The 17,266-nt window shown below is 38.1% G+C and overlaps 2 protein-coding genes across 5 annotated transcripts in view; both read right to left on the bottom strand.

The window, feature by feature from the left end:
• Positions 1–930: 930 nt before the first annotated feature.
• On the bottom strand, positions 931–11,170 carry c1qtnf6b (C1q and TNF related 6b). Of its 2 annotated transcripts, none has more exons than XM_058778676.1 (3): positions 9,934–11,170; positions 5,869–6,060; positions 931–3,729 (listed from the first exon to the last, which is right to left on the bottom strand). In XM_058778676.1, exons 2-3 carry the CDS (start codon positions 6,050–6,052, stop codon positions 3,185–3,187), a joined length of 729 nt encoding a protein of 242 aa, XP_058634659.1. In that variant the 5' UTR covers positions 6,053–6,060; positions 9,934–11,170; the 3' UTR covers positions 931–3,184. The 2 variants fall into 2 exon arrangements, with proteins under 2 accessions (XP_058634659.1, XP_058634658.1); XM_058778675.1 differs by lacking the exon at positions 9,934–11,170 and adding an exon at positions 8,428–8,507.
• Positions 11,171–12,825: 1,655 nt separating this feature from the next.
• LOC131542169 (transmembrane protease serine 6) overlaps positions 12,826–17,266 on the bottom strand; it is a 45,562-nt gene continuing 41,121 nt past the window's right edge. For 2 of the 3 annotated variants that reach the window (XM_058778565.1, XM_058778564.1), the window contains exon 18: positions 12,826–16,997. In XM_058778565.1, the coding sequence (XP_058634548.1) occupies positions 16,931–16,997 (67 nt within the window). In that variant the 3' untranslated portion in view covers positions 12,826–16,930. The remainder of the gene's footprint in view (positions 16,998–17,266) is intronic. The other variant, XR_009271670.1, reaches the window with a different exon arrangement.

The following is a 17,266-nucleotide window of genomic DNA, read 5'->3' as shown; positions in this document are numbered from 1 at the left end:
GGCTGAGATACAACTATTTGAAAATCTGGAATCTGAGGGTGCAAAAAAAAAAAAAAAAATCTAAATGTTGAGAAAATCGTCTTTAAAGTTGTCCAAATGAAGTTCTTAGCAATGCATATTACTAATCAAAAATTAAGTTTTGATATATTTACGGTAGGAAATTTACAAAATATCTTCATGGAACATGATCTTTACTTAATATCCTAATGATTTTTGGCATAAAAGAAAAATGTATAATTTGACCCATACAATGTATTGTTGACTATTGCTACAAATATAGCTGTGCTGCTTATGACTGCTTTTGTGCTGCAGGGACACATATTATGTTTAACAGAAAAAAAAAATTAAGCTAAATTAATTGTTTCTTAACTGAAGTTCTACTATTATTTATTATTGAGAGATCAGGTTATTGGTTTCATACTCTATTGAAAGTATTGATCTCTGAGGAGATAAATTGTGTTGATAGGAACACACTTCAAACCCTTCAGACGGTCACTAGTGAACCGAGTGCACACTAGAGGGCAGCATGCACACACACACACACACACACACACACACACTAACTACTGAACACAAGTCAGACTGCAGATTTGTCTGAGGAAGGAGAACATTGAAAAGCTGCTAATAATAATGTTATGTGGTTAAGGATGATTTGTGATCACGATCAAACTATATGTCATGACTAGACTGAAGGTTTACAGTGATGACTAGTTTTAAATCAGTTGAGCAGTTGTTTCTGGTGACGTTATTATTGTCGCTCATTGAGAAATGATCCGTGTTGTCTTTCAGAACAAGCAGATGAAGAATAGAGCGAGTCTGTGCTGGAGAAATGAGAAATGAATGTTCTGATATGTGTGATGTGGTCAGGTTCTGCACAAGTCTGAAATATTTGGGTCAGCGGATTGAACTGAACGAAAAACGACATCTGAGTATTTTGTTGCTGAATTTAATAGAAACAGTATAAACATACACAGGTAAAAACGAGCAAAAACAAGTGAGAATACAGAAATACTTGCTTTCCCCTGCAGAAAATCTGCAAACGTACAGTTTAGCACCAGTTCCTGGAAAAACCTCAGAGAAACCTTGACGAGGTCATTTTAGGCACCTAATGAACATGAAAAACAAAAACCTCCCGGTTTCATGACATCAGTCCAGCGAAGGACTTTATTTCCCTGAAACTGAATCTCAGACAGAAGCGTGTGTTTCACAGGGAAACCAGTGGAGCTGATTGTGAGATCTGAACTGAGATTAGATTCACAGAGATCATCACAACGCTGATCTCAGAGCATTATGATTATTATTATTAGTATTGTTATTTTATGCTTTTCTGATGCTTTTCAGTCCCTTTCCTCAGCATCTTTCATCACAGTTAAAGAGAGACCATGCTCTTCTTCAGAACGTCTTTTGTTCCACAGAAGAAAGAAACCACATCTGTGGGTTAACGGCTCTTTACTGTGTTTACAAACTGGACTTTACACTGAACTCAGTTTGAGAGATGAGTTTTGAGTTCAAGGGAAGAAGTGTAAAGAGTTGGATCAGTTTAAAATCAAATGAGAATACGATAGAATTATTTTCAGGACATGCCTCGTCGGTCGGTCAACTTTGGACCAATGCTGGTTAACATTTTTAAAAAGTTATATAAATATATTTTGATAAAAGTAATTTAAAAGGACAAAACATTCTTAAAGAAATGTTTATGTAACATTTATATAACTTTATTTGACCCTCTAACCCTCTAGCACTCACTATTCATTTTCTAACTGCTTGTTTTCTTTTTAAAAAAGGCCTCTAACCGTAGCGTTCTCTATTCTTTTTCTATTCTATCCACTTGTTTTCTTTTTGTTATATACATATATATAAAACCTTGCCATGTGTACTGCGTTACAGTAACTGAGACTTGTCATAGCACTTGCATATTATTGCTCTTTTGTTGGTTTTTATTGCTTCTATTATCATTTGTAAGTCGCTTTGGATAAAAGCATCTGCTAAATGACAATGTATTAATATTTGATTTATATGTTGGAACAACATTCTCAAAATGTCTTTATGCTGTTATTTGTACTTGAACATTGCAAGAAACATTTTTCTGGACATTTTAATGTTTTAGAAACATTCAAAACAATGTTCCTGCAATGTTTCTATAACCTAAATTTGTTATGTAAGTTGGACCTTTTCTACTTTTTGATCAGATGCAGCATCTTCAGTGTTTTCTGACACAGCGTAAACTCCAGCGTGTAACATGCGGCCATCAGCTTCCTAACATCTGGAAGATTGAAGCGCTCAGATTCGTTCACTGATCACAGGGAGTGGAGGAGGAGAATGAAACGCATCCTGCTGGATTGACCTGATTCATTTTGAAATACACAGTCCCGTTTGTCTGGAATAAAGTCCTGCTCACTGTTAATCGACAGGCTGCTCAGCAGCTCGAATCAAACACTGTAAAACTCTTTATGCCTTTCAAGGATTTTTCTTCAACAGCAGTGTGTTCAATTGAAAAGCTAAAGGTTCATTCACACACACACACACACACACACACACACGCACGTCTCTGCACTGCAAAAAAAAAGGCTTATCTTAGTATTTTTGTCTTGTTTCTAGTCAAAATATTTAAATATTCTTAAATTAAGATGCATTTACTTGGTAAACAAAACAACTCAAGATATTATCCTTGTTTCTTGGGGGGGGGGGGGGGACTAAATGTTTAAAATTTTGCTTAAAATAAGTACAATTATCTGCCAGTACACTCTTAAGAATAAAGGTGCTTCACGATGCCACAGAAGAACCTTTTTGTCTAAATGGTTCCATAAAGAACCTTTAACATCTGAAGAACCTTGTTTCTGTTTCATTGTGGCGAAAGAAGGTTCTTCAGATTATAAAAAGGTAAGAAAGAGATGGTTCTTTAAAGAACCTTTGACTGAATGGTTCTTTGTTGGCATCGCTGTGAATATTTTACTTACCCGCAGGCAGATAATTTGACTTGTTTTCAGAAAAATGCACTTAATTTAGTTTATTTTCTCCCCTCGAAACAAGGCTAAATATCTTGTTTTGTTTTGTTTCGTTGTTTTGCTTACCAAGTAAATGCATCTTAATTTAAGAATTTTTAGATATTTTGACTAGAAACAAGACAAAAATACTAAGTAAGAGAAGGCTTTTTTTTGCAGTGTGGCTGTTCCTCTACACACTCCTAGACTTTAGGAGCCACCAGGTGTCCGTTGAAGGTGATGTAGATGTCCACGTCGTCGCTGTAAATGGCGTTGTCGCGCTGGCGCTTGTAGAGCCGGACCCAGACCTCGTCGTTGAGCTCCAGCGACAGCATGACGCTCTGGCTCTGCATGATGGAGCGTTCGCTGGGCTGTGCGTACAGGATCACCTGCTGCCGCTCGTTGTGCATCAGGTGCAGGTACGTCTCCTTGAAGTTCCAGGTGTGAATGTTGACGTTGAAGAAATAGACTCCCGGGACGAAGCAGTAGAACTTGCCCTTGAACATGTTGAAGTGTTCGCCCAGGTTGACGAAGACGGTGTCGAAGATCAGGGCCTGGTAGTAATCGGCGCTGTGCAGAGCTTTGCGTCGGCCCACGGAGAAAGACGACTGCTGGATTTTGCAGGGGTCTCCAGGGGCCCCAGTGTCTCCTTTACTGCCTTTGGGCCCCATCACACCTCTGAGTCCAGGGGGTCCGTCCACTCCGGCTTTGCCAGGCGTCCCTCTGTCCCCACGCTCTCCTTTTTCCCCTGTCAACAATCAATCCACGATCAAAGTCAGCAGTGTATTCAGCAGTGTTGTGGGTAATGCATTACAAGTAGTGTGAGTTATGAAATCAGATTACTTTTATCAAGTACCTAGTAAAGTAAAGCATTACTTTTACATTTTATTTATTAAATAAGTAATGCCAGTTACTTCGTTTTCCCATTTATTCACTCTCCTGTCCCCATGTTGAGAGAAATCAGTGCAGAGATGTTTTCTGCAGCCTGAGGATTATTCATTTTACTTTTGGTGTGAAAGGGCTTTTACAGTTACTTTACAGATATAACTTTTGGGGTTTTTGTTATTAAAAACAAGTAAGCAATCCCAGCTCAGGTGACAAAAAAGTAAAGCAAAAGTAATGCAATGCATTACTTTCCATAAAAAGTAACTAAGCGACGCAATGAGTTATTTGTTATGGAGTAACACAATACTGTAATGCATTACTTTCCATGAAAAGTAACTAGTAACCCAATTAGTTACTTTTTAATGGAGTAACGCAATATTGTAATGCTTTAACGTTGCCCAACACTGGTAATCAGTTTTAGAAGTCAAGCAGGCGAAGTCTTCTTCTGGTTGGGATCAGAATTATACTGTGATTCTGAGAGGTTTTTCCTCTCATTTCTCACATCAGTCAATTTTGGCCCAATACCATTGATGTTCAACCATTTTTGGCTCACTAATGCTCCTAACAGTCTTCAACCACAGATTGCAGAAGTTACAATGAGTGTTTTGATGAATTTCCAGTAGATGTCACTGTCCTGAACCAGATCCTCTAACCTCAATCATTGTGAAATATTTGTGGTAATGATTGTGTGCTTTAGATTCAATCTTTACAAGGTCACTGAAAAAATTCTAGAAACTTCAAACTTGGAGCTCCAGCAAAGAGTCGAACAGGAAGTGGTTTATTCATGACGTGTCAGTAACGAGTGCTGTTAACTGTTCACTAGTACTAGTGCTTACAGTGATGTCATCAAACTCCTGTTACTTTCCTAAATGACTGCACACATGATTTTCACGGGCTGGACAATAAAGTGCACATTTCGCTGTGAAGCACCACTCACATTTCCTTCAGAAAGTGAAAATCTAGTTTCTGATTTTGTTTGTATTTTGTCTTTTAGACTATTGCAGACTAAAATGCTTTCCAGTGAGCAGTGGTTTCTGCCCGACAACAGATGTTACTCACCACCAGCAAAATTACCCCTTATACAGCTCAAAGGAAATAAATGGTGGTCATATGACTTCACAGCATCCAATGGCAAGGCCTCTTGTGGTCAGTTTCAGGAATCTCTCTGAACTGAAATGGATTTGACCGCTAGCAATCTGTCCACTGTGGGTGAAGAGTGAACATTACCGAAGAACAAGTAAACAAAGGTCGTGTTTTTCTCTATTGGCTACTTCGTTAGTTCCTCTAGAGCTGCAGTTCTGAACAAAACTGGGACACAGCGATGAAAAAACTAATGCTAAAACTGCAACCAAACATATAATTGTGTATAATTACTCTGGAGAAAACGCTTACTGTATCTGTGTCAAAGGTTGTGTGTCCTTCAAACTCTACAGTATTATGCTAATAACTTATCTGCCACTTTGTAGAATCTAGTCAAATTACATATGGACGCCCTAAACTTCAAAATCTATAATATAATTCATACATTTTAATGTTGACCAAGAACAATAATCTTTGGTAGAGTGTTGTTGGGTCACCAGAGTAAAATGTAAAATCAGGGTCCTGCAGCAAAGCGAACCTTGAGTCTGCATAATTCCACTATTTAGTAGGCAAAAAAACAGTATATGAAAAGAGAAAATTCTTAATGTGATGGACACTTTATTATCCAGCAGGTAACAAATTTAGGTTGTATACTGAAAACATTTTGGGAACATTTTGAAATGTTATAAGAATGTTCTATAAACATAACTTTAAGAATGTTTTGTCCTAACATTTATATATCTTCTGAAAAATGTTATTGTTATTTAAACATTGTGAGAACGTTCCCTGTTGGATGGAATAGTGCATCTGGAATACAGTCATATTAATAATAGTCACAAAGTAATTATTCAAAAGAAGTACCAACTCAGAGAGTATGTGATTTTGGGCGCAGCCGAAGTGTCAGAGTCCAGCTCCGTCTCACCTTTGAGGATGGTCATGTTAATGATGGTGCGGATCTCCGGCGTGTGATTGGCTGCAGGCGGGGGGGCGGGGCTCAGGGGCGGGTCCAGGTGATCGCAGCACCTGCGGCAGTACCTGGGCGTGGGTCTGGAGGGAGACGGGACGGATGCCACGGAGGCCAGCAGCAGCAGAAACACAGCCAACATCACGACACCTGCAGACGAGGAGCACAGTGAAGGACCTGCTCCAGAACCTCTGTTTAAATCTAGATTACAGGTTTTTCATCTGCTTCCACATAAAATCTTTCCTTGTCACACGATTTCTGAAAGCTGACACTCAAACAGCAGAAGCACACACCAAATCTGCAAAACCAGACACTAATTCTCTGCCTTTGACTCCGTTTTCAATTTCATAAAACACTTTTTGCAAAACACAACACACAAAAATCTAACAGGAATTAATATTATGGCAAAGGTGTTTGCAAATGTTTGCTTTTGAGGTGTGTTTGTGATATTTTGAGTGCAGCGCTTCATTTTGCAAGAGATGTGAGGCATTTTGCATTTTGTGTGCAATTCTTGGATTTGTGTTGTGTTTTGAAAAAAAGAGGCAAAGTTTTGAAAATGTGTGTAAGCAGCTGAAAAAAACTGTAAAGACACGTCTCTTTAGCCAAGCATTCACATAATGTCTCTCATAACCTTGTACTTCAGTCATATCTGATCAAATGCACATTATCATCCTTTTGCTTGGGTTGAACACATTATTTTTGCTTGCTTGGAACAGCTGCTACGCTAATTGTGTCTCTATTTGTTTCTCTGTTTCTGGCACAGGATTGGCATCCCGAGGTAACTAGGAATTACACAAGCTTCAGTCCAGATCCAACTTTAAAAAAGATCTGAGATGAGCGAACACCTGAGAAGAGATGATGCCGACCCCCCCGGAGGACCTCAGATGACGACAACCCTCAGACAACATACAAAACTACCAAATTTTGCTATAAATTTAATCGCAACATATAATGATTGCAGTTAATAGTGTTCCCCGTCTGTTTGATTGCATGTCATTAACTGCATGAATTTTACCGTACATTTCTGCCATATGGACATCAACTCGAGATAGTCACCGCTGATAAGCTACTATTAAATATAATGTAGAAACTTTAAAATAGAAACTTATATTTTCTGTGAAACTGTTTTGCAATGATCGTAAAAAGCACTCTACAGATAAACTTGAATTGAATTGAATGTCTGGAGACGGTCCCTCTGGATTGACTGAATCACCTCAGCTTGTTTCTAGCATCATGTTGCCTTTATTTCTAAAGCGCTTCATATGATACAGCTTGACAAAGCTTCATAGTAGCTATGTTAAAAAAGTTGTAAATTTACTTGAGCGGAAAATAAAACAGCCTATTGCAAAAAAAAATTGCAAATAAAGCTTTGTTTCCATCCCAAAATGTATCCGCCTCCATTGAATGCATAAGCTTGTTATGTGCATTTCAAGATTTTATGCATATCTTGGCATTTCCATTAAAAGTTTTTTAAGCAATATCCCAAAATTTGCATAAAAACACAGCTAGTGACAAATAACAGAATCAGTGATGGAAACTCAACTGTGGAGACCGTTCAGATTGTGCTGTAAAACAGCTAAAAGACAACAATGTGAGTTCAGTTCAGATCGAGTGTGAAGTTCATCAAACGAGTTCAATTCAGCTGTAAGCAGTTCTACAAAAGACAGCAATGTCATCTGTTATTCAGTTTGAATCGGTTCAACATTGATTCAGTTTAGTTCAACACAAGTGTTAATTCAGAAGATGATAGTGCATCATCCATCTTAATTCAGTTCAAGTTGTGTTCACACCCGATCTGATCATCGCATCAGACACATTTAACATGCACAGCGCTGTGTGAGCCGTGTATAAACTCAGAATGATCTTAACATCCATAAAATACTGCCAGTCTAATAATTATTAATGATCCCTCTTAAAATATAAACCACCCTGTCATATAAAAACCGTATGAGAGATGTTCCCATCATGCAGCAGGAGCCTGAGGTTAAATGTGTGTTTCAGTAATGAAATCTCTAGAACGAGAACAAGGATTAAATCTGTTATAAAAAATGACATTTATGGATCTCATCTATGGCTTGATCACACATGGAAAAGAGCCGCTTTCTTTCTTTCTTTCTTTCTTTCTTTCTGTTCTTCAGAGTCAGTTCAACATTATTTTTCACTCACAGAAGTGTCTGCAGCATCATCTCTGCCTTTCTCTCTTCAGAACACTTTATCCTGCACGCTTCTCATTTTTATTAGCCTTCTTTTGCAGTCTTTAACATCGCTTTTTTTAACATGAGTGTTTCATTGAGACGCAGAAGCAGCAGCTGTACTTATGAAAACCAGATGAGAGAGAGAGAGAGAGCACAAGAGCCACGTCCTCACACAAGTTACCAATCTCATCAAACAATCCTCACACAGTTCTATATCTCTGTCCAAATAAATGACATGAAAAACCTCGCCAAACTGCTGTCTGACTGAAGCTCTCACGGAAAGACTTGAGAAATCCAGAAGAAATGTAAAGCTGAGACTCACCGCTGCGTCCTCGAGCTCCTTCTGTCTCTCTTACATTAGGAGGAGTTTCCTCGGGAAACACGCTTTATTCTCTCTCCCGCCTCCCTCCTCGTGTTTTAAAGCAGCGTTTGCTCGTAGGGTTAATTCACAGATGCTGAATCAGCAGGTCAAAGCAGGTAAATCAGGCCAAGCGCAGCAGCATATGGAGGAGCGCTTCAATCCAGCTTATTATATTTACTGGCCACAGTCTGTGCTGTAAATATGTGCAGCCCTATTATAAACAACACATGCCATTGTGAGTAAACAGATCCCGATGCCACACTCCACTGCTGAGATGATGATGCCATGCTGAGAAAACCCTGCCAAGATCAAACCCGAGCCAGTTCATGAAGAGAAATGTGTTTGATTCTCTCAGACAGACTCATGAATGATTCCTCAGATCGTGAGAGATGATGCCAAACATGAACAATTTTTGGTTCCCCAAAGAGCCTTTCAGTCATTCTAGTCTGAAGAACATTTAAAACATCTAAAAAAAACGTTTCCATTATAAAGAGCCATGGAATCCTTCACCAACCCTACAATTCAGCAACACCCTAGCAACCACCAGAACACCCTAGCAACCATCCATAATAAACAATCAAGTCAATCAGATTAATTCTATTTCTAGGGCTTTTGATCAGAAAACCATGATGTAATTTGTTCATAATATCTTAATATTTTCATGCCTTATGATTACATTTAGCAGATTTTGCTTAATAATAATATAGTTAAATGTTGCAAAAAATACAAGCAATCAAGCAATTGAGATTTACTATATAGTGTATATATGACCCTGGACCACAAAACCATGAGGGTCGATTTTAAAAAATTTAGATTTATATCATCTGAAAGCTAGAAATCATCTGAAATGGATAATCTTTCCATTGATGTATGGTTTGTTGGACAATATTTGTCTGAGATACAACTATTTGAAAATCTGGAATCTGAGGGTGCAAAAAAATCAAAATATTGAGAAAATCACCTTTAAAGTTGTTCAAATGAAGTTCTTAGCAATGCATATTACTAATCAAAAATGAAGTTTTGATATATTTATGGTAATAAATTTTCAAAATATCTTCATGGAACATGATCTTTACTTAATATCCTAATGATTTTTGGCATAAAAGAAAAATTGATCATTTTGAGCCATACAATGTATTGTTGGCTATTGCTACAAATATAGCTGTGCTGCTTATGACTGCTTTTGTGCTGCAGGGACACATATTTGTAGTATTAAACCATTTTCACTCAAAGTGCTAGTAAATGTCATTACAAAAGTAATTACAAAGAAATGTCAAGTAACACATTTTGAAATCAAAGTAGTTTTATTTACAGATTTGCATTTTATACAGTGTATATGTCAATCATTCCCCTCATAATAATGTGCTAAACCACTAAATGTCCCAGAAAGTGTATAGAAACCATCCAGAACACATGAGCGCTGGAGCTCACGTCACGTGTTTGGAGTTAGCGTGTGTTTACACTGACCTTCACTGAAATGAAGATCCTCAGGAGCCTGAGCTGAAGATGAACATGTTCATTCACATCTGACATGTTCTACAACAAACTCTCTCTCTCTCTGGTTAGTGTTTCAATGGCATGATTAATCAAGCACGCTTTAACACACACACACTCACACACACGCTCACACACACACACACACACACACACACACACACACACACACACACACACACACACACACACACACACACACACATACACACACACACACACACACACACACACACACATACACACACACACACACACACACACACTCACACACACACACACACACACTCACACACACACACTCACTCACACACATGTTCGTTTTTGTGAAAAGTGGGGACTCTCCATAGGCGTAATGGTTTTTATACTGTACTTACTGTATGTGCTATTGCCCTACACCAACCCTACACCTAAACCTACCCCTTACAGGAAACTGTGCATTTCAACTTTCCCCAAAAAACCTCATTCTGAGTGATTTATAAGCGTTTTGAAAAGTGGGGACATGGGTCAATGTCCTGAGATGCCACCTTCACCTTGTAATACCTGCCATACCCTCGTCATTATACACATCTATGTCCTGACTTTTCACAAAAACACACTCACACTCACACTCACACACACACACACACACACACACACACACACACACACACGCTCACGCTCACGCACACACACACACACACACACACACACACACACACACACACACACACACTCACACACACACACTCACTCACACACACACACACACACACACACACACACACACACTCACACACACACACACACACACACACACACACACACACACACACACTCACTCACTCACTCGCTCACTCACACACACTCACTCACTCACTCACACACACACACACACACGCTCACACACACACACACACACACACACACACACACACACACACACACGCTCACTCACACACACGCACACACACACACACAGTTTATTTCTCCTCCCTGTCCTCGCTCGTCCTCCTCCACTTCAATCAGTGATTCCCCAGACGCTCACAAACTCTGGAAAAACCCACAGGCCTCGGGCTGCAGAATGAATCACCAGCAGGAAGTTGAGCGGCTGATGATACGTTTGCTTCTCCAGACAGCAGTGGGACGAAACATGAACACATGAAATCCGAGCATGTTCTTCTGACCCTGTGCTCTCTCTGGGTTTATTTGTGTTCGCTGTAACACAGAGTCCGATCTCTAACCTCTAAAACTCCCACATTCTTCTATTAGCACAAAACCAGTCTTAAATTAGAACTCTAACACACACACAGTTTCACATCCTCCTGGGGACTTTCCACTGCCTTGTTGTTATACTGAGCTGATTATATATATATATATATATATGTATAGTTGTGCTCATAAGATTACATACCCCTTGCAGAATATGCAAATATGTTAATAATTTTAACTAAATAAGAGGGATCATGAAAATTGCATGTTATTTTTATTTAATACTCTCCTGAATAAGCTATTTCACGTAACAGATGTTAATATATACTCCAAGGGTATGTAAGCTTTATGTCATTTTTATAAATTCAATTAATATTTTGTCTTGTGGAGTATATATAAACATCTTTTATGTGAAATAGTTTCAGGACAGTATTGAATACACAATAACATGCAATTTTCATGATCCCTCTTTTTATTAACATTTTGCATATTCTGCAAGGGGCATGTAAATTTATGAGCACAACTATATATATATATGTATATATATATATACAGTGCCCTCCAAAAGTATTGTAACAGTGAAGACAAAATTGCTCTGTTGGCTGTGGAGTCAAGACATTTGCAAATATGATGAAAAGATGAATATGAGACAAAACTACAGAATGTCACATTTTATTATTAGCCGTTTCAACACATACATGTTTTACCAAATAAAAAGAACAGCACTTTTAGAGTTCATCCACTCATTGATGTGAGCATAAGTATTGGGACAGCTGAACGTAAGGCAGATATAAAAGATTAAAAGCTATTATTTAGTTGCAGATCCCTTCACAGCAGTGAGTCTGTGACCCGTAGACATCACCAGACTCTTGCTCTCATGCTTTCAGATGCTTTCCCAGCCTTTAATGCAGCCAATTCCAATTGTTGCTTGTTTTGGGGAGTTTCTGCCTTTACTCTCCTCTTCAGCCGCTGAAATTCATGTTCAATCGGGTTTTTGGCTCACCTTTGTGCTTTTTTGCAAACTCTAATCTTGCCTTTCTATTTCTGGAGCCGGTCAGAGGTTTGTATCTTGCTGTGTAGCATCTGTAATTCTGTGTCAAAGTCTCCTGAGGACAGTATATTGTCAGAGCATCACCCAGCTTTCTGGAGGTTGTTGGTGATTTTACAGACATGTCTTTTTAGGGTTAATTTTCACAGCTTTTATGATTTGTCTGTCATTAATTACTGTTGTTTTCTCAGCCGATCAGGTAGTTGTTGGTTGCTGGTGTCGCTGGTGCTTTCCAAACTCTTGATTTCTCTAAGCCCTTTGTTTTTGCTAGATTGACTTCCTCTTTTCTTTTAGCATCCAAATTGCTTGCTTTTCTCTCAAAGTCAGCTCCCTCGTCTTCATCCTGGTTTGTGTGCGTCATCATCGAATGCAAGATTCAGAATGAATCTTAAAGTGTGGGATCAGTAAGACTTTCAAATGTTTTTTAAAGAAATCTCTTCTGCTCATCAAGGCTGCATTTATTTGATCAAACACACACACACACACACACACACACACACACACACACACACACACACACAAAAAAACAGTAATATTACATTACTCCAGTCTTCAGTGTCACATGATCCTTCAGAAATCATTCTAATATACTGATTTATTATCAATATTGGAAAAGGTTTTTGCTGCTTAATTTTTTATTTTTTTTTGGAACCTGTGATTTTCACACTGAATCTTTTGTAACATTATACACTACCAGGTTCAGTGCATTTTTTTTTTTTTTTTTGGAGAGAAAAAAAACTTTTATTACGCAAGGATGTGTTAAATTGATTTTTTTTAAAAAGTGAAAAAGTGATAGTAAGGCTTACATTGTTAGAAAAGATTTCTTTTAAACTTTTATTAATCAAAAAATCCTAAATAATGTATGATGTATTTTTGCATATATATATATATATATATATATATATATATAGGCCTATTAGGGGTGTAACGATACACGTATTCGTATTGAACCGTTCTGTAGGAGGCTTTCGGTTCGGTACGCATTAGCATATTCTATTAGATTTGTGTGCGCGTGTCTAGAGTGCATTCTTTCACTGCATGATTCAGTCTATTAAAATTAATTTAGAATGATAACAAAATTCAAGATATGGGGGCAGAAAATTTATATATTTACATTGATGATTATAATTTCATATAGTTAATCAATATCACAGAAGTGTGCCGTTTTCTCTCTCCAAAAATCGCCATGATTGCAAACGATTTTAATTAAGTTAAATAAGAGACTTAAGTTTTAGACACCATATTGCCTGTTTTTGCTTAATTTCGCCAAAAAAAATAATTCCAAATACAGCCACAGCACTGTTTTGTGTCTCTGATCAACATGACGGTGTTTCGTTCCTGAATGAATCAACCGATAAATGATTCGGTTCAATCGCAGTGACTCACTTAATAACAGTGACATGCTGCCACCTGCTGGCGGCTTTAATTTCACATTTAAAGTATCTTTTAATTTTTTAATTTTTTTTTTCTTAATTATTTTCAAACATCGGTTGCCAGCGTTTTATGTTTAAAATATCATAACAATATTTATGCATTTGTAACTGCAGGTTAAAGCATAACATGTTAAATTAATCTGCTGTATGACAATAGGCAACATCAGCAGGAATACTTCAAACGGAGCTGTTTTAGTTTTATATGCTGCTAAGAAGACACCCCAGAAGATGGCGCCATCATTGTTCAAAGTAAAAAATTAATTTAAATAAAAAAAATTGCATACATATATATATAGGCTATATATTCTTGCACAACTGATTCCAACATTGATAATAAATCAGCATATTAGAATGATTTCTGAAGGATCATGTGACACTGAAGACTGGAGTAATGACTTGTTTAAAAAACATAAAACATTTTACTGACCCCAAACAGCAGTGTATATCCTATTATTCGTTATAGATCAGTGTTTCTGTCTTTGCTGGACGCCCCCAAAGAGAAGGTTTATCGGATTTAATTTACTTCCAAGTACAAATTATTAGTTCAGGAACATGTTGGTCTGTCAGTCACAACACAAAGGAATATGAAGCATAATTTACCGCATTTAGGATTGTATTGAATTCATACAGCTAATGTTTCTGCTGTTTAATCTGTCTGTTTACCTGCATGACTGGAGATCATGGACATGGCAACTCTCGCTAATATCTCATTTCAGCATATACATGAGTAAATTCAGGTGGTATCACTGGGATTTGATGTATTTTGTGTTCCATCACATAATATAACTGCAAATGTTGGCAAGTCTTCATAAGTGTCTCAGCGCGTCGAGGGGCGGGGCGTCACCGCGGGGCGCTCGAGATCCAGATCCACTACAGAAAACATAACAATTTGTGTACAAAGGCTTTATTTGTTCCATCAAATATGAATTTGTATTGCTTATACAGTCATTTAATTTCTTGTCATTTGTCAGCTACATAAAGTAGGCTACTGCTTTTCTACAACAATGCATCATTCAGAAAGAGAGAGAGAGTTTATCAGTTCACATGCTCTACAGGAAAATAACTCAAAAGTGAAGTCAATCTGCGTCATCATCGATTCCCCCTCATGACATTCTACAGAATTTTTCACTTTGGTTTCCACGAAAGAATGAAAGTCGTGCACAGCCGTGGGAACTAGAGGTGCTGAGGGCGCTGCAGGGGGATTCTTCTTGTGCCCCTCGATCATCCCCAGGATACTTCATTTTTGTGATAGTTTTGTGATTAATTACTTACTACAAAGACCAGAAATATGCCTAGTGCAGTTGTATTTTTCACGTGGCGCGCGTCCCGCTTCCTCACAGTTCCCCTCACTGACAGAATTTCATGTGAAATGTTCAGGCGATATTACAGTAATTTTAAATTCCGACTTGTAAAAAAGCACTCATGTCCTCGTCCTTTTTAGGAGTCATTCCACGAAGCTTTTTGCTTTGCAACAATGCCCTCGAACCACTAGCCTAATGTAATCTAACTATGCACAGCATAAAGATTTGGGCAAGTACCATGTTATGTCAAAGTATTTTAAAAGACTGAATTTGCATTTAACCTGATCGCGTTTAATAAAAAGACATTTTAAGTTTAATTATAATGCCGCATGTCCACGATTCTTCAAACAAATTATACAGTAAGCAAAGAACATTACATTTTCAAATAATAGGCTATAATAACTGAATGTGAGCACTAAAAAAAGCTCCAGTTATAATAAGTGAAGCAGTGTATGATGAATGAATATCTTATTTACATCGCATGTACATCTGCACTTTGTCGTTTCTGATGAGAGAATTCGCCAAAGTGCATAATTCAGTCAGTGAGCGCACGCGCTGACCAAAACTTCGTTAAGTAAAATCCCCTTAAATAATAGAAATATTAAAGAAAAAATTCTTGAACTAAAATCACAAAAGCACAAATATATATTCGTTCTCATTACTCTGTCTTCATTCATTTGTATATGTTCATCTATAAGAGTTTTGGGCTGTTTAATATTAGGATTTTGTCTAAAATCCCCCACCGTGGCCCCGCCCCCAGCACCCCAGAAGTTTCAGTTTTGGATGAATCATCTTAAAACCTCTGCTAAACATATGAAGATTTGCAGCGATATGACAGGTCAATAATTATTTTGTGTTGTGGATGATTACCGAATGGCTGATATTCTAGACTATTTTGTCTGAATAATTACAAATAAAATGCATAAAAAAAATAAAATCATGTCCTCTGGAGCAGCTGATATTAAAGGGATAGTTCACCCAAAAATTAAAATTAGCCCATGTTTTACTCACCCTCAAGCCACCCTATGTGTACATGACTTTCTTCTTTCAGACGAATCCAGTCGGAGTTATATTTAAAAACGTCCTGGCACTTCCAAGCTTTATAATGGCAGTGAATGGGTGTTATTTTTCAATAGTCCCAAAGAAGTTCAATAAAGCGCATCCATTAGAATTAGAAGTACAAAACGAGGAGTTGCAAAGAAAAATGTGGGAGGATTTCGATATAAGCCCAGAGGAGACCGGTTTTCCTTTGCTTCCTTTGATCCTGTAAACAAACGCTGGTTCTCGTGTTAGAAAAGTAACATATTCTCACCGGAGCTTACGCCACGCTGAGTCCTACGTCATCCAGTTAGCAGAAGCTAGAGATTAGTCAAGTCAAGTCACCGTCATTTATATAGAGCTTTTTACAATGCAGACTGTGTCAAAGCAGCTTTACAGTATAAAACAGGGAAATAGTGTGCCGTTATACTAGTAGTTATACTATTTATAACATTTTAAATATGGATATTCTTACAAAAATGCATCGAATCGCTTCAGGAGGCCTTTATTCACCCCCTGGAGCCGTGTGAGGCACTTTTTATTATGGATGGATGCGCTTTTTTGTCTTCTTTTGGACTATTGAAAATAAAGCTTGGAAGAGCCAGGACGTTTTTAAATATAACTCCGATTGGATTCGTCTGAAAGAAGAAAGTCATATACACATAGGAAGGCCTGAGGGTGAGTCAATGATAAAGTCATTTTCATTTTTGAATGAACTATCCCTTTAAATGAGGATATATCTAGGCTAGCTAAACATTTCCACATGTCTGACATCTTCATCAAACCTCATTTCCCATGAAGCACAGAGACGCTGGGGAACGATTTGGGGAGGTTTTTTGTTTTTAATGGTCCCAGGTGAGCTCAGGTGTTCCTCAGGAGGCGTTTGATCCAGCCGGTGAGTTTGGTGATTCGTGTGTAAACCCCATAATAGTCAGGTCTTCCGCAGCCTCGGCCCCAGCTCACCACACCGGCCAGAAACCAGCGTCCAGACGGCTCCTGACACACCAGTGGCCCGCCGGAGTCGCCCTGACAGAGAGACACACGCGTGTAAATCAGCGGCTGATGCTCACGCTTACGGCCAGTGTTGGGGGTGACACATTACAAGTAACGCGTAATCAGATGACTTTTTTTAAGTAACTGGTAAAGTAAAGCATTACTTTTTCATTTAGAAGGAAATAATTGAAAAAAATTTCAAATAAGTAACAGTTCCTGTGTTTGTCATGTACTGACGGACAGCTCTGGTGTTGCCATGTTGAGAGAAATCAGGAGTAAGAACATGATCTTACTGTAGTTCT

Source organism: Onychostoma macrolepis, chromosome 06, assembly GCF_012432095.1.
Source record: "Onychostoma macrolepis isolate SWU-2019 chromosome 06, ASM1243209v1, whole genome shotgun sequence".
Lineage (NCBI taxonomy): Eukaryota > Metazoa > Chordata > Actinopteri > Cypriniformes > Cyprinidae > Onychostoma > Onychostoma macrolepis.
Note: the sequence above shows the minus strand (reverse complement) of the source record. Positions and strands in the feature narration are given on the sequence as shown.

What these genes read in the sequence shown, in the direction of transcription:
- c1qtnf6b (XM_058778676.1), bottom strand. Translation starts at nt 6,052, where the DNA reads ATGTTGGCTGTGTTTCTGCTGCTGCTGGCCTCCGTGGCATCCGTCCCG. An exon ending in TAACATGACCATCCTCAAAG is followed by an intron (nt 3,730 to 5,868) that starts GTGAGACGGAGC and finishes GATTGTTGACAG; the next exon opens with GGGAAAAAGGAGAGCGTGGG.